The sequence below is a fragment of the Cyprinodon tularosa genome, unplaced genomic scaffold, assembly GCF_016077235.1.
Source record: "Cyprinodon tularosa strain WSP-4 unplaced genomic scaffold, ASM1607723v1 ctg636, whole genome shotgun sequence".
Lineage (NCBI taxonomy): Eukaryota > Metazoa > Chordata > Actinopteri > Cyprinodontiformes > Cyprinodontidae > Cyprinodon > Cyprinodon tularosa.
This window is the reverse complement of record NW_024039381.1, coordinates 512,637-539,533: the sequence shown is the minus strand read 5'-3', so window position 1 is coordinate 539,533 and position 26,897 is coordinate 512,637. Positions and strand designations below refer to the sequence as shown.

At 38.9% G+C, this 26,897-nt stretch overlaps 4 protein-coding genes across 5 annotated transcripts; 1 reads left to right on the top strand and 3 right to left on the bottom strand.

Annotated features, from left to right (window-relative positions):
• Positions 1-3,351: 3,351 nt before the first annotated feature.
• LOC119798774 (regulator of G-protein signaling 21-like) lies at positions 3,352-5,726 on the bottom strand. 2 transcript variants are annotated; one of them, XM_038308388.1, is made up of 5 exons: positions 5,244-5,726; positions 4,859-4,921; positions 4,492-4,553; positions 4,191-4,357; positions 3,352-4,011 (listed from the first exon to the last, which is right to left on the bottom strand). In XM_038308388.1, exons 1-5 carry the CDS (start codon positions 5,321-5,323, stop codon positions 3,823-3,825), a joined length of 561 nt encoding a protein of 186 aa, XP_038164316.1. In that variant the 5' UTR covers positions 5,324-5,726; the 3' UTR covers positions 3,352-3,822. The 2 variants fall into 2 exon arrangements, with proteins under 2 accessions (XP_038164316.1, XP_038164315.1); XM_038308387.1 differs by having other exon boundaries at positions 4,492-4,556; positions 5,244-5,718.
• Positions 5,727-16,221: 10,495 nt separating this feature from the next.
• Positions 16,222-18,633, bottom strand: LOC119798771 (the record flags this gene model as incomplete). Its single annotated transcript, XM_038308380.1, has 1 exon — positions 16,222-18,633. A coding segment is annotated over exon 1 (2,412 nt), but the record flags the coding sequence as incomplete, so codon positions are not given.
• Positions 18,634-18,764: 131 nt separating this feature from the next.
• LOC119798770 lies at positions 18,765-21,176 on the top strand (the record flags this gene model as incomplete). The annotated part of the gene is made up of 1 exon (XM_038308379.1): positions 18,765-21,176. A coding segment is annotated over exon 1 (2,412 nt), but the record flags the coding sequence as incomplete, so codon positions are not given.
• Positions 21,177-21,758: 582 nt separating this feature from the next.
• On the bottom strand, positions 21,759-25,634 carry LOC119798772 (regulator of G-protein signaling 21-like). Its single transcript, XM_038308381.1, has 5 exons — positions 25,473-25,634; positions 25,303-25,389; positions 25,169-25,224; positions 24,909-25,069; positions 21,759-22,293 (listed from the first exon to the last, which is right to left on the bottom strand). The coding sequence occupies exons 1-5, from the start codon at positions 25,547-25,549 to the stop codon at positions 22,108-22,110; spliced, it is 567 nt and encodes a 188-aa protein (XP_038164309.1). The 5' UTR covers positions 25,550-25,634; the 3' UTR covers positions 21,759-22,107.
• Between the last annotated feature and the right edge of the window lie 1,263 nt (positions 25,635-26,897).

Below are 26,897 nucleotides of genomic sequence, written 5' to 3'. Positions count from 1 at the left end.
CATTACAGGTGCTGGTCATAAAATTAGAATATCATGAAAAAGTTGATTGATTTCAGTAATTCCATTTAAAAAGTGAAACTTGTATATTATATTCATACATTACATACAAACTCAAATATTTCAGATGTTTATTTTGTTTAATTTTGATGATTACAAATGACAACAAATGAAAATCTCAAATTCATCATATCAGAAAATTAGAATATTGTGAAAAGGTTCAAAATTGATGGCCCCTGGTGCCACACTCTAATCAGCTAATTAACTCAAACCACCTGCAAAAGCCTTTAAATGGTCTTTCAGTCTAGTTCTATAGGCTACACAATCATGGGGAAGACTGCTGACTTGACAGTTGTCGAAAAGACGACCATCGACACCTTGCACAAGGAGGGCAAGACACAAAAGGTCATCGCTAAAGAGGCTGGCTGTTCACAGAGCTCAGTGTCCAAGCACATTAATAGAGAGGCGAAGGGAAGGAAAAGATGTGGTCGAAAAAAGTGTACAAGCAAGAGAGATAACCGCACCCTGGAGAGGATTGTGAAACAATACCCATTCAAAAATGTGGGGGAGATTCACAAAGAGTGGACTGCAGCTGGAGTGAGTGCTTCAAGAACCACCACACACAGACGTATGAAAGACATGGGTTTCTGCTGTCGCATTCCTTGTGTCAAGCCACTCTTGAACCACAGACAGCGTCAGAAGCGTCTTGCCTGGGCTAAAGAGAAACAGGACTGGACTGCTGGTGAGTGGTCCAAAGTCATGTTCTCTGATGAAAGTAAATTTTGCATTTCCTTTGGAAATCAAGGTCCCAGAGTCTGGAGGAAAAGAAGAGAGGCACTTCATCCACGTTGCTTGAAGTCCAGTGTAAAGTTTCCACAGTCAGTGATGGTTTGGGATGCCATGTCATCTGCTGGTGTTGGTCCATTGTGTTTTCTGAGGTCCAGGGTCAACGCAGCCACATACCAGGAAGTTTTAGAGCACTTCATGCTTCCTGCAGCTGACCAACTTTTTGGAGATGCAGATTTCATTTTCCAACAGGACTTGGCACCTGCACACAGTGCCAAAGCTACCAGTACCTGGTTGAAGGACCATGGTATCCCTGTTCTTAATTGGCCAGCAAACTCTCCTGACCTTTACCCCATAGAAAATCTATGGGGTATTGTGAAGAAGAAGATGCAATACACCAGACCCAACAATTCAGAAGAGCTAAAAGCCACTATTAGAGCAACCTGGGCTATCATAACACCTGAGCAGTGCCACAGACTGATCGACTCCATGCCACGCCGCATTGCTGCAGTAATACAGGCCAAAGGAGGCCCAACTAAATACTGAGTGCTGTACATGCTCATACTTTTCATGTTCATACTTTTCAGTTGGCCAACATTTCTATAAATCCTTTGTTTTTATTGGTCTTCAGTAATATTCTAATTTTCTGATATGATGAATTTGAGATTTTCATTTGTTGTCATTTGTAATCATCAAAATTAAGCAAAATAAACATCTGAAATATATGAGTTTGTATGTAATGTATGAATATAATATACAAGTTTCACTTTTTAAATGGAATTACTGAAATCAATCTACTTTTTCATGATATTCTAATTTTATGACCAGCACCTGTACAACATTGTTGTGGTAAATATATTTTATCTGATAATTGTGTATAATAATGTGCTTTTTTTTTTTACAGGTAACATAAATCAAACTTACTCATTCCTACATTAGCTGTGCTCTAACATGTTTAAAGTTTTTGAATGTTATTAACTTCTTTATTAGAGTCCTGTCTACCGCGTTCCTTCATCTCCCTAATGCTGTTAGGTCACTAATGTTCTATAAAAACCGGAACATTACAAGCTTTCACATAACAGCTGGATTTATTATCAGATTAACTTAAACACGGTTGGACTCTTTTTACCAATTGGGAAATTCGGAAGGCATGGCACTGAATTTTATTTGGAGGTATTCAAGTAAAAAGGACAAAAATGAATTTTTCTTTAGAACCATTTTAGAAAAAAAATATTTCTTTGCACTTTATATCTGCATTGTATTCAATGCAGATATAAAGTGAAACTCTTTCTGGGTTACTAAAATTAAAATTTCATTAAAAAGTTTTAGATTAAATGTTGGTGCAATGAATATTATAGGGACCCCAAAAGTTTGCAAACAGCAACAAATTCAATACTGAATTTGTTGCTGTTTGTTGCTGTGTGTTTAAGTAAGATCTGATCTTTAAGGCAAAACAATAAATGTTTGCTTGCAGGCATTAAAAAGATAGCACAAAGTAAAACTAAGAACATTTGACAGAGAATTTGTCAAGAAACTGGAAGGTCAGCCTCTCCAGTAAAGGAGAGGGATTTGTAAACTTACTTAACTGATTTTAAATTTAACAAATTTAAAATTTTACTTAATCAAGTGTTATATGTTAGAATAAGCACAGATATCTACCATATGTGGAAGACTGTGTTCCCTTTTTGTGGTGTATCGTGTTAAGCAATACCACAAGCAGACCATTATGTGCAATCATCACCTCAGCCTTGACAGCCAATCTTTCAATTTCTGCATTTTTCTAAAAATGTGTTATCTTCTACAAACAAGCTTCAGGACTAAAATAAAGAAAGGGAAAACAGTTTAAACCAATTTGAAAGAGGAGACTGACAATTCGTCTTTGATTTCAAGCATTTCAAATAATTTAATATATTTAAATCCACTTGCTAAAAGAGCACTTCAACACTACAAACAAACTTTGCATTCAAATTGTGACAGTAAGCAATAAATAATACATGGTTCCAATTTAAGTTAATTCTACTATTAAAATTCCTAAAAAAGCATACATTCACTCTGTGTGCTTTGACAATCGGTAGTGAAGCCTATTAAGATAATTTGAAATAAGTTTTACCACATTTTCATGCAGTGTAACATGTCCTAATTGTATCGGTTCAATCACAATGTAAAACTTATTCCAATTTAGTGCCATAAGATTTCAGTGGGAGTTTTAGCAAGCAATCTACCAAATGACGAATTAAATCTGACGTCAGCAGCATGAAATGGGAAGTTCTTCTATATATATTTTATAGAAAGCACTTCCAAGATATTTAATAAAAGAAAACTCCTTTGTCTAAAAAATATGCTTGCTCTTTGAGAAGGATTTTGATTAAAGAAATAACAATTCAAAAAAAAAGTTTTCAGTAAAAACTGACAGCTCATTATTTAATCCTCAGTCTGGGATGAACTTTCTGTCCTTTTAGTTACAGTGACTTGATTGCTTCTTTTTAGCAACAGCTTATTCTAAGTAAATGGTCTATAAGCGCCACCCTAAGATTCTACCCCATCAGTTTCACTTTCTGTCTCCTTTTCTTTCTTTCTCTCTCTCAAACACATTAGTGAGAGAGTGGGAGTTAATAAGGTGTGACTGTTGTATCTTCTACCTGTACCTCTCCAAAGAAGGTCAGAGGGCAGCTATTGCCCTGACAATGACCTTCTTACGCAGCTCTACTGTCACAGCAGCAGTCCATCACCTTGTTCATTGTTTCATAGTTAGAAACGCTCAGTTGTCTTGCGCGATCTTTCTCCTGTGACAAATCTACGGGGTCATTATTGTGAAATTTGCTTCAAAAAGTCCTCAGGTTCCTGGTGCTAAATGCAGGGATTCTCTCCTTTCTTAGAACAAACAGGAGGGGCATCCCTGAGGTGCGCGGGGCTGTTTGTGTCCTGGTGCCACACTTGATGACCCTCCTTCCTTTGGTTCTCAGTTCCTCTTCCTGAAGGAGCCTCAAACATTCCAGTTATGGGATTTTTTCTCCTTTCTCCCTTCTCCTGACTGCACTTTCATCCCTTCGTGTCGTCAGCAGCGAGGCTTTCCAGGAGTGTTCTATAAACGTCCGAGCGGAGGAATCGCGGGTACGAGTCTCTTTCCATCAGCCCGTAAACTATCTTCTGAGCTTCGTCAAAGCAGAGCACGGTGGGAGTCTTGATGTTCCTTTTGATCTGCTCTCGAGTGTGATAGTCAATGTTGATCTGAAATGAGGCATATGGATAGGTATGAGGGGGATTTGAGCCAAGAGTGGGAGACGTGAGATTTAACATTTGAGCTGCAGTTTTTTTCATGAACACACAGAGCTTGAAAGGTGGAACAGAAACTGCGTGTCTGTGGATCTATGTGTACGAATGCAAAGATTTTGTCCAGTCTGATTTACCTCTTTAGGGGACTCTGCTTTGATGAACTGCTCATAAATCTTCTTAGCTCTTGAGGACATTCGAAATGAAGACTTAATCTTTTTGTAGTCCTCACATGTAAGCCAAAATTCAATGTTCTCATCACTATATTCTGATTTAAGGAAGTTACGAAAGGTTGCCAGTCCATCTGAGGTAGGAAAAAACACCAGGCATAAGACAAATAACATTCCTTTTAAGCTTTTCTTTAAATTACTTATTCCTTTCTTAAAGCTAATGTTCTGTTTTAACAACATTTCAGTTTTTAAGAGAGAAATAACTTACATTTGGATTCAAGAAGCCTTTCCAGGGACTGTGACCATTGTTGAGTATCTTCTAAACTTAGCCTGCTAGGATAGAATACAAGTTGGATTACTGAACCTGGATCAAATCTGAGTGAAATAGATTTACAAGGACACCAAGGATGCAGAGGCCTTTTTATCCAGGAAGGCCCTTGCAGATGTGCTTATCAAGTTCACTAAAAAAATGTTGAACCCTGGGATTAGCTGGCACTAGCATGTACCGTGCCAAAGCAAACATGGTGTCTCTAGATCATTTGAATCCTTACCAGATGCCATAGATGGAAATGATTGGAGCAGCCTGGCTATTTTAAAACTGAAATGTATGCAAAACAGTACATAGAATTCCTTACCTCTCTGAGCATTGAGGCGAATGCGAGAACATGCACTGGAGTCTGCACATAAGGTTCTTTCCGCTGTGTAAATAAGAAAAACATGAATTCATTTTGATTGATTTACTGTTCTTAAATTAGTCTCTACTGAGTATGTGAAAGTACACTGAGCATTCTAGTAATTAGAAAAGGACAAACTTAATGTTCAAAATGTATCTACAGTGTTCATTTTTTTATTTTTAAATGATCGAGCACATTCTTTTAACTTTGAAAACTTTTTATAAAAGCAAAAACAAATCAAAAATATTTCTGATAAATCCTGTAGTTAAAAAAAAACCCATTAGTGATACTAAGAAAGAAGTCAGCACATCCTCGGCACAATAGAGTTTAAAGTGTAAGTACTCACATGGTATTGTTTCTGTTCCTGTCATCTCGATCCATGATGAACTGATGTGTGCTGTGTGGTGTGGCTTTTATGCTGGGCATTGTTTTGTTAGGTCCACACTCTAAGGCTCTTGGTCCTGGTCATGCTGTGTCTGAGAGGCACTTAGGAGGGTTCCCTCTGCGATGCAGCTTTTTATACGAAGGTCTCCTGTCGCTACAGACTAGGGCTGCTGGGATACCTCAGCAGCTTTACTGAGACTAAAGAGGAAGCACCCCTTCCTCCTCCTCCCGCCTGTTGCACTTCTCCTCCTACTTCACAGTTAGAAACAACTTACACAGTGCATGAATGCCTCCCTCCTCAGATGCCTTACTCCCTGTTGTATCTTGCAGTTTCTTTCCTTTCCCTTTTGGCTTCTCATTTTCCGTCTCTTGCCTTTGCTGGACTGACCAAACAAGCTGCCAGACAAGAGTCTCAGGCTTGAAAGCAAACAGTGTTTGAATTATTTTTGGTCTGACAGCGCAGATGCAAATGACATCAAGAGAGACTGATAGGCAAATCTTTAAAAACCTCTCGTGCAGTATGTTCTATGTATGTTTACTCCTGAGGTGAGAGTAAATTCTCATCTCATGAGAATTCGTTTGGAATGACTGCTCTTCAAGGCAGGAGAAAAACTATATCAGAAAACAATGAAATAATTTTTGAGAAGAATAATGCCATCTGGGGCCGCAGCCTTTTGTCAGAAAGAGGAAACACCAGACTGATTGCAACAGAGACTGAGCAAAGAGACAGGAAGTAAGAGAGACTGCTTCGACGTCACATTACGACCAGACTCCTTTGGAAACCACCGGCTTAGTGCCTAAAATGCTTAGCTTGGGCAAACTGATATCTTTCAAACTGTAGTAAATAAAGATCTTAAGTAGTTGTGGAATGCACCAAAAAAATAAGAGACAATTGTTTATCTTACAACAATAGAGAATAAAAAAAAACATTCCATCCATCATTTCATTGTCTTGGTGATAAGAGGGTTATACCCTTGAGTAACAGGGTTAAAAACACATTCATACCAATATACACCAATATTTAACCTTATTTTCAGAAATTTTTCAACCAAATCAAACACAGTTTTACCTCAGATCACTGCATTAGAATGCTCAATAACCATGATAATACACTGGTGTATTGCCAAAGCAGGCAGACTCATCTGTATTTGAAGGAGCGCAGCTCTTTTACAATTCATCCTATTAGCTGTTCAACAAACTGGGAAGTGATAGGTGAAGAGAACCATAGTCAGTGCCAGAAATCCAATTGCTGTGTGGGAATTTGTAGTGAACTGGACAGTGTCTTGGCATGGGTCTAGCTTTAACTGATCCTAGCAGTTGTGGTGCTGACTGCTGACGTTTGAGGTTGTCTTCAAATCAGCTGTGATTAGTTCCAGATACAGGTTTGTATTTTGGCAAGTACAGAAAAGTAAAACATAAGAGAGGGAACTACAACATTTCATTCTGCATTGTATAATATACAACTACAAAGACTATCCTGGAAGTTATATGTTAAATACGACACAAGGAATTGCTACTTATACGTGATTTCATTTGAGAAAGTCAAGAGGCTCTTCTAAAAAAAAAAAAAACACTTTTTGAAATATTTTTGATTTAACAATCTATTTTTGATGATCTGTCATATAAACATATTAAACAAGTGAATTCAGGAGGGTTGTTTATGAGCTAAGATGTGAACTTGTTACCAGGGGAACCGTCTCCTCTCAATGTAAAAATAATAATCAAATTTGCTGCAGGATGTCTGCAAACCTTTCATGAGCTGACATTAAACAATGTGGTCACCCATGAAAACTGATAGCATCTTTTAAACATTATACATCTGCCACAACCCAATGAGTTTTACGTAATGTATCTCATACTTTAGCTAACAATTTCCCAGCCACCAATAAAACCATTTGAGCAAAAATGTGCCATTTATTGATAATTAATATGCTTTTACCATTGTAGCTTTATTTATTATGCATTTGCATTTTAGGTCATTGATATGTTTAAAAATGTCAAATGAGACCCTAAGTGAAGTAATAATCTCTCCCGCCCATTTTTTTAACAATGTGGTTGATCTCTTTTTCTTTTTTTTTTTTTTTAATCTTTTAACCACATTAACGGTTCCATTAAAAAAGAAAACAAAACACTAAGGGCTCATTGTTGCTGGTCATGTTTAATAATCAAAATCTGAAAAATGGGACATGTTTTTAATTTTCCTTCTAATTTATTAGATTTTTTTAAAAGGGACTGTAAAAACCACAATATTAAATTATCTTACAGCATGGATTAGGTTAATACATCTCCAAATAACAACACAAACCCAACATAACTCAACAAAATTAAATAAAAAAAAAAATCAGAAACAAAGTCTGTGAAATTTTCCAACCCAAATCTAAATTTTCAATCAAAATCTATTCATAGGTCTTAAAACTGTTTGAACTACAGTGAGCACCATTATACAAAAACCATCAAAAACAAAAACTGAATAGTGATGAACCTTTCAATTAAAAAAGTGATCATAACAAATTATTTTAAGAGTGCATTGATAATCCACCCAAGGTCTCATTATTGTTTTTAAATAAGCTTGTAAAGAAAATGGGTATAAACTGGATCATTTGTTTCATTCTAACCAGGGTTGCATTAGGGCTTGTAGAACAGCAAAAATGCAATATTTAGCCCAAACAATGTTACACACCCTATTCAGAGACCTTAACGACCAGCACCACCCTATATAATCATTCCATGACCCCTTAAACAGAGACTTAACACGTGTACCTTATAAAGTAGACTGCTATATATATTTGTCATGAGGTTGGGAGGAATGGATACTATAGGGGATTTTGGGAGTCTATGCTTGTTTATTAGCTGTGCCTTAACCATTACCATGGTTGCCTGAAGCAGAGTGGACAATATAATGGCCATCTACCACAATGCTTCTACCTAAAGGAAGTTAGAAAAGAAAAAGAAACAACTTTAAGATATAAAAACTCAAATTAATAATTCTGCATTCATTAGCACCCAACAACTCAGAAATTATCTTTGTTTGCATGATTCTTTCTTGCAAGACATGTTAATGCTTTTTTGAGTTTGCCTGAAGTGGCTTCATGGTGCATGAAAGCTTGCTCAGCACTGCAGTTACATAACTCCGGCATTAGATTAGGTTTAGAAGTGGCCCGTGGCAATTACCACTTCCTGAGTGATAGCAGAAAGTTTACATGCTTATATAGGCATGTAGAGGCACAGATATAAGGCATTTTTGCAGGTTTTTTTCAGCATTGCAAGATCTGACACTGAGATAAATTAACTGAGATGTTCATTGTTTGGAGGAAAGGCTTTTGTCTAAATTGTTTTCTGCCAGTCAATAAAATGTCCTTGTTTCTGAATGAGGGATATTTTCTTATGAAATATTTTGTCAATTTTGCATTAGTCGGTTTTGTGAGGTCATTTTTGCTGTCTTTCCTGATTAGAAATGTGTTCACAAAAATGTGCATGGTCCAGACCATGCTATCATACACGTTGTTAAATTACTTGTGATACATTAATCAAGTGTCTTTATGTGTATAGAAAATCACTGAAGGTAAAGAAACCGGATTTACTTTATTTCATTCTATAGTTAGAGGGAACCAATGTCATAATTTTTTGCTTTCTGATGAGGTTTTACACATTTAGTTATGGAGATACTGCCCTAATTGATAAGATTATGGTTATTCTGGTTTATTTGATGAAATTCTATATACTTTTTGGAAACCAAAAACCTTTTTTTTTATATATATACATTTTTATCTTTTTCCATTTTAAAGGTGATACCATTTATAAAGCCTGCTGACAAATGCTGCCCTATTACAACCTGTCCTTATGTTTGGCTTCACTGATGCTGCTTTCTCTCTTTTGCCCAGACATGGTTATAAGCACTGAGCTGTTACATGGAGACACTAAATATTTAACTGACAGCACTTTTTTTTGTCTTTTACACCAAGGTATTACAACTCCAGTGGATAAAGGATCATTTAGGATTTTAGCCTTTTGATCAGTCACAATTGTTGCAACTTTGACATAGTGCCATTGACAGTACTTACTTCCTTTTAGCTACCATGGTAACCTCACTGGGCAATGAGAAAACAGTGGCATCTTGTGTGTGAGGAACAGTACACTGTGTGATAGAGATTTGAGAACTTTGTGATTTAATAGGAACAACCTCTGACACCCTGGAATACTTACGACTACAGACGCAGAACTTAGAAATAAACTGTGCTCCTCATAAATAACTGCACATTAAGCCACTAAATTATTTTGATAATGCAACTATTTGAAGCCAAATATAACTAAATATAACATAGTGTCCTATAAATTATCAGCATTCAGAAAACCCAATACTGATATATTGATTTCATACCTGCAATTTGAACATCAACAATGTTGTACAATGTTTTCATTGAATGAAGAATTTAACCAAGCTGCAGTTTTTTTGCCATGATCAATGTATTATATAAAGGTGGGACGATAACAAACATGTTACTTAAGTGAGACTGGCACTACTTCAAAATGTTTTATCTCAGTAAAAGTAGAGAGCAGTCATGTATTTGGTAAAAAGGCTACTCAAGTATTAAGTATCTGTTTGGTTAAGATTCACTTTAATGTTAAAAAGTGATGTAATCAGAATTTTATATGCAAAGTCTGGTGTGTTTATATTTAAAATAAAACAAAGAAATATATATAAAAAAAATGCTTGATTACAAAAAAGTACATTTAGGCAAAATAAACTTTTTTAACTTATTGTGATGGTATCTGTTGTTTATGGTATGTTGACCTGATCTCCAACTGCTAAAGTTACTAGCAAATACTCGAGTTGAGTAGACAGAAATCTTACATAAGAAAGAGTAGTGATACTATATCACTTTACCAGGAGTAAGGTAAGTAAAGTAAGGTATAGCAAAACTAAATTTTAAAGTGAAATTGTTTTAAAGAAGTTACATGAATAAATGTAAATGAGTAAATATAACTAGTTAATACCCATCTCTGGTCATATGGCTTGTGCATGACCACAGCTTGACACTACTATGGCATTCTTTTCTAAGGCCCCTGATGCTTTCTTAAATCATTCTAAATCTCCCCTTCCTCTCTCCTGTTTTCTGTGCAAGGTTACTGTATGTGTTATACCTCTGCCTTTTCATTTCTAGGCAAAGCTGCCTGTGTTGATTGGCAGCCTTGTATTCAAAAATATGACTTTAGAGACACCAGGGATGATAGCAAATGTTGAAGGGGGCAAAATTTGACTATGATTTTAAAAGCGTAGATTAAGTCCTGGTATAATTATTTTTTATACTGGCGGTAACTATATCCGATTACACCAACCAGAGGTCAGAAATTTGTGTTGCTTTGGTGTGCAAGTTTGCAAAGACAATTTCTGATTGTTTTCGCTGCCCCCCTCCCTGATCTGACCATTGAGACAAATCTAGCGACATGTCATCATTAAACCACTGGTGGTTTATATAGTTCAATGTGGGCTATTTGGGGGAAACCTTGTCTGATTCAGAGCTGCATCAATCCCATTTAGAATGGTGCGGCCCTTTAGGAATCTGGCCAAATGTATGGGTTTTGGAGATATTAGTCCTCCAAAACCCATACAAATCAAGATGCAGACAAGTAAGCAGAGTTTTAGTAGAACACACCTATTCAGTATCTCTACTGTTACCCACCCATCATCCAGACAGTCTTATCCATGGGTGAAATAAAAAGATTTTGAAAAAAATCTTTTCTGATTATCCTATCCATGTGAATTCTGATAATATAGTACAAATTACAATTAATCCATTGATAAAAAAGTTGAAATAACTGTTTTATTTAACATAAGATCCCTCTCCTCTCTTACAAAATGTGTTAATTACTTCATCTGTGATAAACAAAATTGATTTATCTTCTCCTACAGATACCTTGCTGCAACAAGAGAGTTATGTAAACGAAAACTAGGCAACTCTCCAGCTATTTTAATTTCCCATATCCGCAGAAATTTTTGGCAACAAGGATGAGCAGTAGCAATCTTTCAATCTGACTTATTGATTAGCCCAAAGCCAGTTAATAGTAAAACATTTTTAACATTTAACCCCAAATTTTAAAGCAACAAAACCTCTTCTGTTAGTAACTTTTTATTGTCCACCAGGTCCTTACTCACAGTTTTTAGATCAGTTTTCAGAGTTCCTGCTTGATTTAGTTTTAAATACCGACAAGGGATTTCAACATTCATACCAAAATTGAAAGTGATTGCATAAATGCATCCTGTAATCGTATCTGATCTTAGGGTTCTACCAAGTCAGTAAACACTGCAGAGCGGCCACGCCCTGCTGCCATGGTTGATGGCAGCCACTCTAGCCAATGAGGTTGGTTCCATCCCAGAAGCTTTGGTTGTTGGACACTTCTCTAAAATGTGTGACTGATCTATTATCCCACGCTTGATACTTCAACTCCTTGTCTATCTACAGTAGAGTGGAAGTTAGTTGCAAAAATCTAAGTTTTAAGTCAAACACTGCATGTGCAGACTGTGAATTGTATTTAATTCTAAAACATTAAAACAACAGCAGCTGTGGCTCAAACCCAGAACCACCAAGGAATCCAATTTGATAGGACACCACGGAACACAAAATGTTTATTTTGGCGGTGGAAAAACAGACCATTGTATATGACACAACTCATCTGTTTTATACAGATAACACTAGAAAAGAAAAGGCATGGGCTGAAAGGTAAGGTGACCAGATAAAGAGTCGGCATGCCAGACACCAGCTGTATAAGCCATATAACCACTTTATTGCTCTATTTAAAGCCTTAATGTATAAACTATCACTGCATCAAATTGTCACGTTATTCGAGTCCAACCACTCCAAGGTGCTCTGCTCTGACAAAAACCCAGTATTATAGGGTGCTTGGCAGAATCTGCAGCTCTTATTATTTTAGTGGGGTTACACTCCATTGGCTTTGCTCAAAATTAGCCTACTGTCACACATTTTTATCTTCATACTTTGGATGTTGTGCTAACAAATGGCATTGACAGTAAAGAAATAACAGTATTTCCACACAACCCTGTCCTTTCTGACCATTTTTTAGTACCCTTTATACTTACATTGACAAGAAGGTTTAACTTTAGAAGATCATTATCAGATAAAAGACTATATAGAATCTCCTCTATAGTTTAGTGATTAAGTTTTCAAGATGGTTCCACTGTATTGTTGCCATTTTTCATTGTCATTATTAATGCTGTTTCTGTCTATTCTTGCCAATGTAATTTCACTGCTTGTTTATGATCACTGATGAAACATTTTTGGGTCTTCTTCTCCTTGCCAAGGATTTGGTGAAAATCAACCATGATCGCGATGTTCCAGCTGTTCTGCTACCCGGATCTGGTGTCTGCTCACCTTTGCCACACTTTTATTCCAACTTTTCAGCATAAACAAGAGCATCAATGGGGTAAATGCATTGACTGACTGTGAAAATTTAGGGCTCTCTTAGTTCTACTTTCTGTGGCTTCCCAGAGGAGAATCTGAGTGCTACCTGGTCTTTTAACGCACACTGTAGCCTCTGCTCTTTACTTCCCGCTAGTGTTGTCAAGATCCTGGCCATCTACCCACCCTGTTTCGGGACTCAAAGATAGTCACTGCTTCAGATGTGTTGGTCCCTGCCAGGTTTTGCTTTGTCAAGGCAAAATAACTGGCAAGTAAAACTTTTTGAGGGATTTCTTCATGTCCCATGGTGTTGATTTTAGTTGTGTAATGGAGACATGGCTGCATGGCAGTCACACAACATCTGCTCCGCTGCTTTTTTGATGCCCCATGTTTGTCAGGTTGAAAAGCAGGAGGATTAGCAGCTGTTTTTAATGCATCTGAAAATCCCAGCAGATGTTCCTGTAATCCTCCTTTACAAGCTTTTTTAATTTATGTATGTATGTATAACTTGCAATAACTAAATATATATATATATTTCTTTAGTTTCTCTTTGGGTCCCTAATGTAATACTGACTTTTTTACTATGGTTTTTATATTATTAGTGGTGATAAATAGTCATCTTAGTTTTCTTACTTGCTTTTTTTCTAAGTTAAGTACTTGTGTATCTACCCAATAATTGCCTCAGGGTGATGAGATTATTACCCTAACAAGGCAGTACATTCTGATTGTTACGCTTCAGGTTGTCTGATGACTCCAGCAGTGCTGTCGTTTAAGCTTCTGACTTATTTTTAGCTGCCTGAGTTTTCCTTTTTAGGCACCTTTTTTAGGAAGAAAGCCTTGCTCAGACCAGGGGCATGATTAAAGGTCACAGAGGGTTCCTTTTTTGTCCAGTTTGGTAAACCCTGTTACTGGTGTATGGAATCATCCCTGCACTAATTAGAGAATATATCAGGTATAAGACCTAAAAAGAATCTCTTTCTGGAAAGTGGAAACTCTTCCTCTTTCTTTTCACAGTTCCTGTCCATCTCTAAATCTGCAGTTAGTTGTTCTTTCAGATTAATATAACTAACTATTGGAAATATAGACAAAAAAGTTACTTTTAGACAATAAATATGAATTGCTAATACAATTTAGCAATGTATTAACCACAAAAGGTAAATAATTGTGATTTAAAACTGTAGTCCAGTCAAAACTTTATTTGATTAAAATTAATATTCTAAATTTGAATGGGTACTATCTTATTTGTCTAAGAGACAATATTGCTGGTAGTATTAATTTAAATATTCGCTGATACACTATATTGCCAAAAGTATTTGCTCACCCATCCAAATTATTGGAATCAGGTGTTCCAATCACTTCCATGGCCACAGGTGTATAAATTCAAGCACCTAGGCATGCAGACTGTTTTTACAAACATTTGTGAAAGAATGGGTCGCTCTCAGGAGCTCAGTGAATTCCAGCGTGGAACTGTGATAGGATGCCACCTGTGCAACAAATCCAGTCGTGAAATTTCCTCGCTCCTAAATATTCCACAGTCAACTGTCAGCTGTATTATAAGAAAATGGAAGTGTTTGGGAACGACAGCAACTCAGCCACGAAGTGGTAGGCCACGTAAACTGACGGAGCGGGGTCAGCGGATGCTGACGCGCATAGTGCGAAGAGGTCGCCAACTTTCTGCAGAGTCAATCACTACAGACCTCCAAACTTCATGTGGCCTTCAGATTAGCTCAAGAACAGTGCGCAGAGAGCTTCATGGAATGGGTTTCCATGGTCGAGCAGCTGCATCCAAGCCATACATCACCAAGTGCAATGCAAAGCGTCGGATGCGGTGGTGTAAAGCACGCCGCCACTGGACTCTAGAGCAGTGGAGACGCGTTCTCTGGAGTGACGAATCGCGCTTCTCCATCTGGCAATCTGATGGACGGGTCTGGCGGTTGCCAGGAGAACGGTACTTGTCTGACTGCATTGTGCCAAGTGTAAAGTTTGGTGGAGGGGGGATTATGGTGTGAGGTTGTTTTTCAGGAGCTGGGCTTGGCCCCTTAGTTCCAGTGAAAGGAACTCTGAATGCTTCAGCATACCAAGACATTTTGGACAATTCCATGCTCCCAACTTTGTGGGAACAGTTTGGAGCTGGCCCCTTCCTCTTCCAACATGACTGTGCACCAGTGCACAAAGCAAGGTCCATAAAGACATGGATGACAGAGTCTGGTGTGGATGAACTTGACTGGCCTGCACAGAGTCCTGACCTCAACCCGATAGAACACCTTTGGGATGAATTAGAGCGGAGACTGAGAGCCAGGCCTTCTCGTCCAACATCAGTGTGCGACCTCACAAATGCGCTTCTGGAAGAATGGTCAAAAATTCCCATAAACACACTCCTAAACCTTGTGGACAGCCTTCCCAGAAGAGTTGAAGCTGTTCTAGCTGCAAAGGGTGGACCGACGTCATATTGAACCCTATGGATTAGGAACGGGATGTCACTTAAGCTCATATGTGAGTCAAGGCAGGTGAGCAAATACTTTTGGCAATATAGTGTAAGTTTAATCAAGGTGAACATTAAAGTTCTTTACATTTTCACAGCCTAAGATTTAACCTATAAAAATACTATTTCCTAAATAAGGATGTAAGTTTTTCCATTTTAAAGTTACGTGAATGTTTTTATATTTACGTAGTGAACACATCACGTTTTAACCCATTTTATTTTATGTTCCAACTGTCCAACTTACTATATCACATCAAATAGTTAACATGCTTTCCTTCTTAATGTGAAACAGGAAATTTCTCAAAAAAATTTGGAAACCATGAACAGCATCAGAATTTAAAGTTTTTGCATTCATGTCTAAACAAAACATATGTCCCAAAGGACACCATACATAGAATATACTGAAGAGATACAGAGAAGAGGTAAAGATATTGAATTTCTGAAAAAAAATAACAAAGCATATGTTTTTCTCTAACCCTTAATGCCAAAAGGTAAATTTGAACAAAGTAAAATCAATTTCCATCATTATGAAGTAATGCAAAATTATTTTACATAAATTCTCTTCAAAATATTGGTACCTAATATTCGCTGATGAAGGTTCTCAGTCATCCAGGTCATAGTCATTCCGTAAAAATTCAAAAAATATCCACTGGACTTGGTTTTCAGGATTTGAAGACGTTTCACCACCTCTCCAGGAAGCTTTCTCAATTCAAATGTCTGGGTCCGCAGTGAGTTTGAGTCTTATATAGACAACGCCTTGTATCGCTTGGAAGCATGCAATGGTAACCGATGAATGGGTCGTTAGTTCCATCGTTAGCCTGTAATATCTGAACCTGTCTATGATTCTAGGGGTCGGTCGTTAAAGGGGGGATTGCCATTAAGGGGGGGGGGGATTGTCTCCTGTAATACCTGAAACCTGTCTATGATTGTTAAGGGTTGGTCGTTAAGGAGGTATTGTTCACCGGCTGGGGCGGGTAGGTCCCTCGTTCCTCTGTGATGGGGTGGGGGGTTTGGTGATATCTGGAAGGGATCATGTCTATGATTGAATTGTATGTTTTTGGAAGCTGGAATCTGAGTCCACCACCTCTGTTTAAAGTTGGTTTTTCTCTCTTAACATAGATGGCTTCCTTCACGCCCCTCTCAAACCACCTATTTTCTCTATCCAGAATATGCACATTCTGGTCCTCAAAAGAATGTCCTTTGTCCATAAGGTGTAGGTGTACTGCGGAGTCTTGTCCAGAGGCGGCCGCTCTTCTGTGTTGGGCCATGCGTCTGTGGAGAGGTTGTTTTGTTTCGCCAATATAAAGATCAGAGCATTCCTCGCTGCACTGAACAGCATATACCACTCCGCTCATATTCGGTCTGGGGGTTTTATCTTTAGGGTGCACTAGCCTCTGTTTAAGGGTTTGGTTTGGCTTGAAATGTACTGGGATCTTGTGTTTGGAGAAAATCCTCTTGAGCTTTTCAGACACTCCAGCAACATAAGGGATTGTGATGTTTTTGCGTTTAATTTTCCCATCGCTGTCTTCTGTTGCGTGTCTTTTGGATTTCCTTGCTGATTTGATAAAAGGCCAGTTTGGATATCCACAGTTTCGGAGAGCATCTTTGATGTGTTTCTGTTCTTTTTGCTTCCCATCTGTTTTAGTAGGGACATGTTCTGCCCGGTGTTGTAAGGTTCTGATGACTGAGAGTTTGTGTTCCAGTGGGTGGTGTGAGTCAAAAAGAAGATACTGGTCTGTGTGAGTAGGTTTCCTATACACTTCAATGTTTAGGCTTCCATCTCCTTCCATGCTCACCAGGCAGTCCAGAAAGGGTAGTTTGTTGTCCTTGGCATCCTCTCTGGTGAATTTGATGTTACGGTCAACAGAGTTGATGTGTTTGGTGAAAGCTTCCACTTCCTCTAGTTGGATTTTGACGAAAGTGTCATCCACGTATCTAAACCAGTGGCTTGGTGGTATTCCATTGAAAGTGTCTAAAGCTCTCTTTTCCATTTCTTCCATGTAAAGATTGGCTACAATTGGTGGTACTGGAGATCCCATTGCGCAGCCATGCTTCTGTCTGTAAAAATTACCTCTGAATTTGAAATAGGTTGTGGAAAGACAAAGGCCCAGTAGTGTGCAGATCTGGTCCGGAGTGAAATTAGTCCTGTTGTTTAAATCACTATCTTGTTCAAGACGTGTCCTGACTGTTTCCACTGCCTCTGTTATAGGTATGCATGTGAAAAGTGAAGTAACATCAAACGATACCAAGGTTTCTCCTGGAGCCATCCTTAAATGTTTGGCTTTGTTGGCAAAATCTTTGGAGTTTTCTATGTGATGTGGTGTGTTCCCCACCAAGGGAGCTAAGATATTAGTAAGCTGTTTAGCAATGTTGTATGTTACTGAGTTAATGCTGCTGACGATGGGCCTGAGTGGTGCCCCTTCTTTGTGAATTTTTGGAAGTCCATATAAGCATGGAATTTCCTCCCCTGGATATAATCTGAAATAGGCTGTGCTGTTAATTACCTTGTCTTTTTCAAGTTGTTTGAGATAGTCTATTATTTTCTTTTTGTAGCCGCTGGTTGGATCTCTTTTCAAGGATTCATACGTATTAGTGTCCTTCAGTAGAGTGATAATTTTGTCTTGGTAGTCTGAGGTGTTGAGGACTACGGTGCATCTTCCTTTGTCTGCTGGTAATATGGTGATGCTTTGGTCCTGGCTCAGGGATGTTATGGCTTTCATTTCCTGGGGTGTGAGGTTGGAAGGAGGTGGTTTGGCGCTGGACAGGGTGGCTGTTACCTTCATTCTGAGTTGCTCTGCCTCCGTTTCAGCCAGGTTGTTGTTCCTGATGGCCGATTCAGTGGCCGTGATCAGTTCCACAATGGGTACTTCTTGTGGAGCAATGGCAAAATTCAGGCCTTTACTCAGTACATCCATCTCTGGTTTTGTCAGTGGTCTGCTAGATAGGTTTTTTACCCACTTGTCTTCAACCTTGATGTTATCCTCCTGAGTCATGTTGCTCTCTTGTTTAAATGCTGCTTTCTGTTGTAATCTTTTGAATTTGGCTTTTTGTCTTTCTTTTGTTTTATGATGTTGTGAAAGCTTGGCTTTATTGACCAAAATAGCAACTTCTTCAAACAAGGTTTCGGGGAGAAGTTTGGATAGCTTCTGCCTTATCTGATCTATTTTGTGCGAGATAGCTTCAATTGTGAAATGAGTCTGTCTAATCCTCTCACTAAGCAGCTTTTTGTGCGCATTCCTAAGAATCTCTTCTGCCCTGTGTCCTTTGATAGTAGACTTCAGTCTTAGACTGTTGGGAATGAGACCTTGCTGTCTACATCTTAAATTGAAACGTAGATGATTCCTATAATCTGCAAGTTTCCTAAGCAATTTCTCATACTCACGCGTTATCCCGAGGATGTCTTTCCCAAAATGGAGTGCAATATGCTGATGAAGGTTCTCAGTCATCCAGGTCATAGTCATTCCGTAAAAATTCAAAAAATATCCACTGGACTTGGTTTTCAAGATTTGAAGACGAGGTGGCGAAACGTCTTCAAATCTTGAAAACCAAGTCCAGTGGATATTTTTTGAATTTTTACGGAATGACTATGACCTGGATGACTGAGAACCTTCATCAGCATATTGCACTCCATTTTGGGAAAGACATCCTCGGGATAACGCGTGAGTATGAGAAATTGCTTAGGAAACTTGCAGATTATAGGAATCATCTACGTTTCAATTTAAGATGTAGACAGCAAGGTCTCATTCCCAACAGTCTAAGACTGAAGTCTACTATCAAAGGACACAGGGCAGAAGAGATTCTTAGGAATGCGCACAAAAAGCTGCTTAGTGAGAGGATTAGACAGACTCATTTCACAATTGAAGCTATCTCGCACAAAATAGATCAGATAAGGCAGAAGCTATCCAAACTTCTCCCCGAAACCTTGTTTGAAGAAGTTGCTATTTTGGTCAATAAAGCCAAGCTTTCACAACATCATAAAACAAAAGAAAGACAAAAAGCCAAATTCAAAAGATTACAACAGAAAGCAGCATTTAAACAAGAGAGCAACATGACTCAGGAGGATAACATCAAGGTTGAAGACAAGTGGGTAAAAAACCTATCTAGCAGACCACTGACAAAACCAGAGATGGATGTACTGAGTAAAGGCCTGAATTTTGCCATTGCTCCACAAGAAGTACCCATTGTGGAACTGATCACGGCCACTGAATCGGCCATCAGGAACAACAACCTGGCTGAAACGGAGGCAGAGCAACTCAGAATGAAGGTAACAGCCACCCTGTCCAGCGCCAAACCACCTCCTTCCAACCTCACACCCCAGGAAATGAAAGCCATAACATCCCTGAGCCAGGACCAAAGCATCACCATATTACCAGCAGACAAAGGAAGATGCACCGTAGTCCTCAACACCTCAGACTACCAAGACAAAATTATCACTCTACTGAAGGACACTAATACGTATGAATCCTTGAAAAGAGATCCAACCAGCGGCTACAAAAAGAAAATAATAGACTATCTCAAACAACTTGAAAAAGACAAGGTAATTAACAGCACAGCCTATTTCAGATTATATCCAGGGGAGGAAATTCCATGCTTATATGGACTTCCAAAAATTCACAAAGAAGGGGCACCACTCAGGCCCATCGTCAGCAGCATTAACTCAGTAACATACAACATTGCTAAACAGCTTACTAATATCTTAGCTCCCTTGGTGGGGAACACACCACATCACATAGAAAACTCCAAAGATTTTGCCAACAAAGCCAAACATTTAAGGATGGCTCCAGGAGAAACCTTGGTATCGTTTGATGTTACTTCACTTTTCACATGCATACCTATAACAGAGGCAGTGGAAACAGTCAGGACACGTCTTGAACAAGATAGTGATTTAAACAACAGGACTAATTTCACTCCGGACCAGATCTGCACACTACTGGGCCTTTGTCTTTCCACAACCTATTTCAAATTCAGAGGTAATTTTTACAGACAGAAGCATGGCTGCGCAATGGGATCTCCAGTACCACCAATTGTAGCCAATCTTTACATGGAAGAAATGGAAAAGAGAGCTTTAGACACTTTCAATGGAATACCACCAAGCCACTGGTTTAGATACGTGGATGACACTTTCGTCAAAATCCAACTAGAGGAAGTGGAAGCTTTCACCAAACACATCAACTCTGTTGACCGTAACATCAAATTCACCAGAGAGGATGCCAAGGACAACAAACTACCCTTTCTGGACTGCCTGGTGAGCATGGAAGGAGATGGAAGCCTAAACATTGAAGTGTATAGGAAACCTACTCACACAGACCAGTATCTTCTTTTTGACTCACACCACCCACTGGAACACAAACTCTCAGTCATCAGAACCTTACAACACCGGGCAGAACATGTCCCTACTAAAACAGATGGGAAGCAAAAAGAACAGAAACACATCAAAGATGCTCTCCGAAACTGTGGATATCCAAACTGGCCTTTTATCAAATCAGCAAGGAAATCCAAAAGACACGCAACAGAAGACAGCGATGGGAAAATTAAACGCAAAAACATCACAATCCCTTATGTTGCTGGAGTGTCTGAAAAGCTCAAGAGGATATACTCCAAACACAAGATCCCAGTACATTTCAAGCCAAACCAAACCCTTAAACAGAGGCTAGTGCACCCTAAAGATAAAACCCCCAGACCGAATATGAGCGGAGTGGTATATGCTGTTCAGTGCAGCGAGGAATGCTCTGATCTTTATATTGGCGAAACAAAACAACCTCTCCACAGACGCATGGCCCAACACAGAAGAGCGGCCGCCTCTGGACAAGACTCCGCAGTACACCTACACCTTATGGACAAAGGACATTCTTTTGAGGACCAGAATGTGCATATTCTGGATAAAGAAAATAGGTGGTTTGAGAGGGGCGTGAAGGAAGCCATCTATGTTAAGAGAGAAAAACCAACTTTAAACAGAGGTGGTGGACTCAGATTCCAGCTTCCAAAAACATACAATTCAATCATAGACATGATCCCTTCCAGATATCACCAAACCCCCCACCCCATCACAGAGGAACGAGGGACCTACCCGCCCCAGCCGGTGAACAATACCTCCTTAACGACCAACCCTTAACAATCATAGACAGGTTTCAGGTATTACAGGAGACAATCCCCCCCCCCCTTAATGGCAATCCCCCCTTTAACGACCGACCCCTAGAATCATAGACAGGTTCAGATATTACAGGCTAACGATGGAACTAACGACCCATTCATCGGTTACCATTGCATGCTTCCAAGCGATACAAGGCGTTGTCTATATAAGACTCAAACTCACTGCGGACCCAGACATTTGAATTGAGAAAGCTTCCTGGAGAGGTGGCGAAACATCTTCAAATCTTGAAAACCAAGTCCAGTGGATATTTTTTGAATTTTTACGGAAGTACCTAATATTCCCAAAATGTTACAGATAAACAAATCAAACTTGCTCTTTTACTGGAGAATGTGTGCATCCATGTCTTAAAGATGCATTCTGTGATTTGCTTAGTGTAAATGTTTGCCTAAACATCAAGTTAAAACAAGATGGACAAAATAATTTGACAAATAAATCAATCCCTATTTAAGAGATAAGGGTTTATTGTTCTACTGTTTATATATCGGTGGACATTTTATTGTTCTCCATAATCCCCCCCTACGTACTCAGACTTGTCTGCAACACATGCAGCATTTCCAGCAACTGAACGAGTCTGCGAGCATGGATATGTACAGTGCTATCTTCCTTTGACTCATGTAGCCATGACATAGCTTCTCTCACTTCCAACAGTTCTTTTCAAAAGCTTTGCAATCTTTATAACATAAAAAATAGGTTGCACATATTCATCCGTTTTGTTTTGGTATAGATCAACAAGGCGTAGTACATCTTTTCTCCAAAATGAGAAAAGCACACTATTTTCCTAAATATACCACTGAGTCCTAGATTTGCGGTTCAGACTCAGGTAAGCATGTGACTGAAGGAATCTGGGACAAGAGTCTCTTAGCATCAGCAGGAATACATGTTTCTGGGCTTCATCAAAGCAGCTTCGACTTGGTTTCTTCAATGATTTCTGGATCTTCTCTCTGATACTATGGTCTACATTGATCTACAAGAGAAAGAGACAACAAAGTTAACAATTGGAATGTCCAATTAATAACTACAGTGCTGATAAGCTTCAGATAATGTGGTAAATAAAACAATCATTTCAAAATATTTGTTAAAGAGCCATTTATTCAGACAAAAAAGTTAAATGTTGCTGAACTATTAAAAACATCCCTTTAAGTTTAATCCTCTCATACTTGGACTAACCCTAACCCTTTTCCTATAGAATCAGAAGTTCAAGCAAAATCTCCCAACGAAGAATCTATTTTTTGTAAAGTGTGGAAGTTTAAGAGTCTGTTAGAGATTATTTTGTAATTTTTTGAATAGACCACCTTGAAATGGTGGTACCACGGCACCTTACCATTAGCTCTTTATCTTTCTATATGTGTTTTTGGATATGTTTTTACCAGTAATTTAGAAAGGAATTAACCAATTTATTAAACAGACTACATATCTAAACATATTGTATACTACAGTGACCACACCATTTTACGTGGCCAGGTCGCAGGGGCAGCAGTCTAAGTAGAGATGCCCAGACTTCTCGATCCACACACACCTCCTCCAGCTGCTCTTGGGGGACCTCGAGGCGACCATAGGCCAGCACAGAGACATTGTCCCTCCAGCGTGTCCTTGGCCTTCCACGAGGCCTTCTTCCAATAAGACGTGCATGAATCCCCTCCAAAGAGAGGTGACCAGGTGGCATCCTGAACAGATGCCCAAGCCACCTCAGATGGCTCCTTTCGATGTGGAGTAGCATTGACTCCACTCCAAGCTCCTCCCGGGTAACTGAACTCCTCAATATCGAATGGTGCAACCAGCCACCATGTAAAGAAAACTCATTTCGGCCGCTTGTTCTTTCATCATTACCCAGATCTCATGACCATAGGAGAGGGTGGAAAAATAGATCAATTGGTAAATCAAGAGCTCTGCACCCTGACTCAAGTCCCTCTTCACCACAACAGTCTAATACAGCGACCGCTGATGCCGCACCGACTTCTCTATTGATCTCATGCTCCATCCATCCCTCACTCATCAACACAACTCCAAGATACTCAAACTCCTCCACTTGAGACAAGGTCTCTCCGCCAACCTGAAGATGGGAGTCCACCCTTGTGCCATGGAGAACCATGGCCTCGGATTTAGAGGTGCTGATCCTCATCCTGGGCGCTTCACACTCGGCTGAAAACCACCCCAGTGCATGCTGAAGTTCCTGGTTTGGTGAGGCCAACAGGACAACATCATTTACAAACAGCAAAGATGATATCCTGAGGTTCCCAAACCGGACAACCCCTGGTCCCTTGCTGCGCCTAGAAATTTAGTCCATAAATATAATGGACAGAACCGGTGACAAAGAGCAGCCCTGGTGGAGACCAACATGCACCGGGAACAGGTCTGACTTACTGCAAGCAATGCGAAACAAGCTTCTGCTGCTGTCATACTGTACAGAGAACAGATAGCCTTGAACAGAGAGCCCCGGACCCCATACTCCCGGACCACCCCCCACAGGGTACCACAAGGGACACGGTCGAATGGTCAAAACAAATGTGGACTGGTTGAGCGAACTCCTATAAACCCTTGAACCCAAGATACTACTCACTAAAATATATTTATCTGAAATTATTTAATAATAGAATAGGCATTACACTGAAAAAAACATGCTTTGTAGTAAAATTTAGCAGAATTTAACCAGAATGCAAACAAAGCAATCAGTGGATCAGCGATTACCCTGCTCTAACACCTTAAGTGGCTAAAGCAGAAGAACTGAATATCTTCCCCAGCCACATGTACAGCTCCAGTCTCTCTCTGCAGCTGTAATAATCGACATCCACTTAAAGGAAGATCAACACCAACAAGGATTGAAGTCTGGTGTCTAATCAGAACCTGAAATCATCTTCAACCAATCCCTGCTGCTTTTCAAAACATGGTGTTCCAGGCGGCCTCCATGAAAAGCAGCAGGGACTGGCAGGCGGTCGCAGTATTTAATTTAATATAAAAAATTAATTATAAATCTGACTGCACTGTTTAAAAATAAAAAAGATGTTTTAAAGACTAAGTATTTTTTTTCTTTTAAACTGCTTTTGCTTATTTGTCTCAATTAAGAGACTATATTTTTCTACCAGTAAGCTTCTTGTACTTTTGTTTGCTTTTTTATCTTTACTTTTCAAAATACAAATCCACACAAACCCCCAGAGAACACATGGATTTCATATCTCATGTTCAAAGCACAACAATCTGCTGCATTATCAAACATGAATAGCTAATAACATTCTTTGGAATTAGAAATAGTGAAAACAATCAGAAATAAATGACTGTTAAGAGCCTAGTGGGAGTTTGGTTTGTTAAAGGATTGTTCTCAAGGTATCATAAAAAAATGATAAAGTGTAAAAAAGCACTGAGCATAAGAATCTGTAAAAACTGAAGCTTACATCATCAGTGATGATTCAGTTAATGGTGAGAAGCTTTTATTCTTTCTTGTTTTTGGTTATATATTTGTCTTTAACAAATTGTTTTCTCCATTTATGTGACATTTAAATGGAAAAAAAAAAATGTTACTGGCCCACCCAGAAAACCTCTTCTCTTGCCATCAATTCCCAACTCCTGGACCACTGTCAAACTGACCTCTCTGCACGCTGTAGGTCCGATGAATTCCCCGTAAATCTTTTCAGCTTTCCATTTCAGGTCGTCTGAAGTTGACCTAAAGTCTTCACATGCGATCCAGAAATCAATGTTTTCCTCACTGAACTCAGACTTCAGGAAAGAGCGGAACAGTGCTCTATATTCTTTAAAAAAGGTACAGATTAGTGTTATATCTGAATTTTCATAGCTTGAGAATGATTAAAATTATAAAAGGGATTTTTGTATAAAGTAAAATTTCTTACTTTTGTCTCGTAGTATTTTTTCCAGAGAGAGGTCAAGCATATGGTCAGTCTTCCAGCTGTAATAAAAAAAAAATGGTCCCTTCAGTGAAATACAGAGTATACACACCTAAATAAAACACTTAACAAAACATTACCTGTGATTTGACGGAAATGTGTCATCACTGCGACAGAGGCGCCATATGTTGCTCTTTTTCCTCCTTTGACTCAAAACAATATCAATCCTGAGGTACAAATTTAGTTAAATTTTATTTCCTCCAATAACAAGAAAAATACTGTGTGGTTTTTCTCAGATTTGCTGGCTTACCTTCTTGGCCGCTGTACATTTGGCAATAAATCCTTAAGCTCACTAAACCAAATCTTGGAAAACAGAAGCTTGGGCATTTTAACATTACTGGTGTCTAAGGATTAGGTGATCCTATGTGGTATAAGCGAATGGTGTTGTGTTTGCCCTGAGTAGTGATTTAACTCGGCAGCTGCAGTGTAACACCTGTGACGCTAAGGGCCTGCTGGAGCAAGTAGGAAAATACCTTTCGGATAAGCCTTTGGACGACTACAGATTCGACTCAGAGGCTGTCGTCGCTGACTAAAGCCTGTAAATTTCTGATGAGGAAGGATAATTCTTTGATTTAGATATTGAAGAAAAAAATCTGACAACAACAACAACCGTAAAAACAAGACTCAAAGCCTCCAGTCCTTCAATTTCAGGAAAAACCAATATGCAAGAATGGTCACTGCATTTTTTTATTTTTTCATCAAAGGGGGAGAGTTACTGCTGGGGAAATATTTCAAGTTCCATTACATGAAACAGTTACAACAGTCATGAAGCCTGACATTATTTGGAGGAGGTGGATAGTGTTGTTATCCTATATGGGAGGAAATGATCCATCTGAATTTTTATCCTCTGATGTGTATATCCAAGTACAGCAGAGCAACCGACAGTTGCAGTTAATTTCTGTCCAGAATACTGCAGGGAAGACGGAAACTCCCTAGTCATCTTTTTTTAAGGCATCCTCACATGCCAGATGGCATGCTTCAAGAACGCTCATAGTTACATGATGTTTTATCACTGAAACAAGATGGCAAGCATCTTGTCTTCCCTTGCCTTATGACTCAGAAACGTTACTTTCCATGAAGGTGTGTTTTTTTTGCTGTTTTCAGCATGTGCTAAATTGTTTTTGACTTTTAAGAATGAGTTTAGGGGGATTCAATAATTGAAACCCCCTGGGTCTGTGGTCAGCAGGATTATGGTGGGTTTATTTGAAACTTTCCCCTCTAGAATGAGAGGAGATCCACAGATGTTTACATGTGGCTTTCGGCTCACTTTTTCACAAGCCAACACCCTTTATATTGCATGCTTGATAGAACAGTACTTTTACACAAGGACATAGGAAAGTTCAGAGAATGCAAATCACTTTGGGCACATGATGTGTTTATGTTTCAAATTTAAATTATATGTTTCCTTATCTTACCCCCCCAAATAATCTAAATAAAACAGTTTGTACCATATTAGGTCACCTGATACACTTAAGGACATGATAGGTAAACCCGTCTACTCTAATGTTTATAAAATGTAACAATATTATCTTACAAACAGGAAACTTTGCATATGAAAAAATATACATGAGTGACTCTTGGGTCAATGCCACCTTGTGTGACTTCTTCCTTCTGCTACTAACAACCCACTTTCTCTATGTTTATCAAAAAACTGAAAACTATGCTACCTGGTCTT

Excerpts from the sequence above, each read along its gene's own strand:
- LOC119798774 (XM_038308387.1), bottom strand. The coding sequence starts at position 5,323 with ATGCCCAGCATAAAAGCCACACCACACAGCACACATCAGTTCATCATG. Across the intron at positions 4,922-5,243 it reads AGGAACAGAAACAATACCAT|CGGAAAGAACCTTATGTGCA; the intron begins GTGAGTACTTAC and ends TTATTTACACAG. Across the intron at positions 4,012-4,190 it reads AAGCAGAGTCCCCTAAAGAG|ATCAACATTGACTATCACAC; the intron begins GTAAATCAGACT and ends GCCTCATTTCAG.
- LOC119798772 (XM_038308381.1), bottom strand. The coding sequence starts at position 25,549 with ATGCCCAAGCTTCTGTTTTCCAAGATTTGGTTTAGTGAGCTTAAGGAT. Across the intron at positions 25,390-25,472 it reads AATGTACAGCGGCCAAGAAG|GATTGATATTGTTTTGAGTC; the intron begins GTAAGCCAGCAA and ends TTTGTACCTCAG. Across the intron at positions 25,070-25,168 it reads AAAAATACTACGAGACAAAA|AATATAGAGCACTGTTCCGC; the intron begins GTAAGAAATTTT and ends CCTTTTTTAAAG.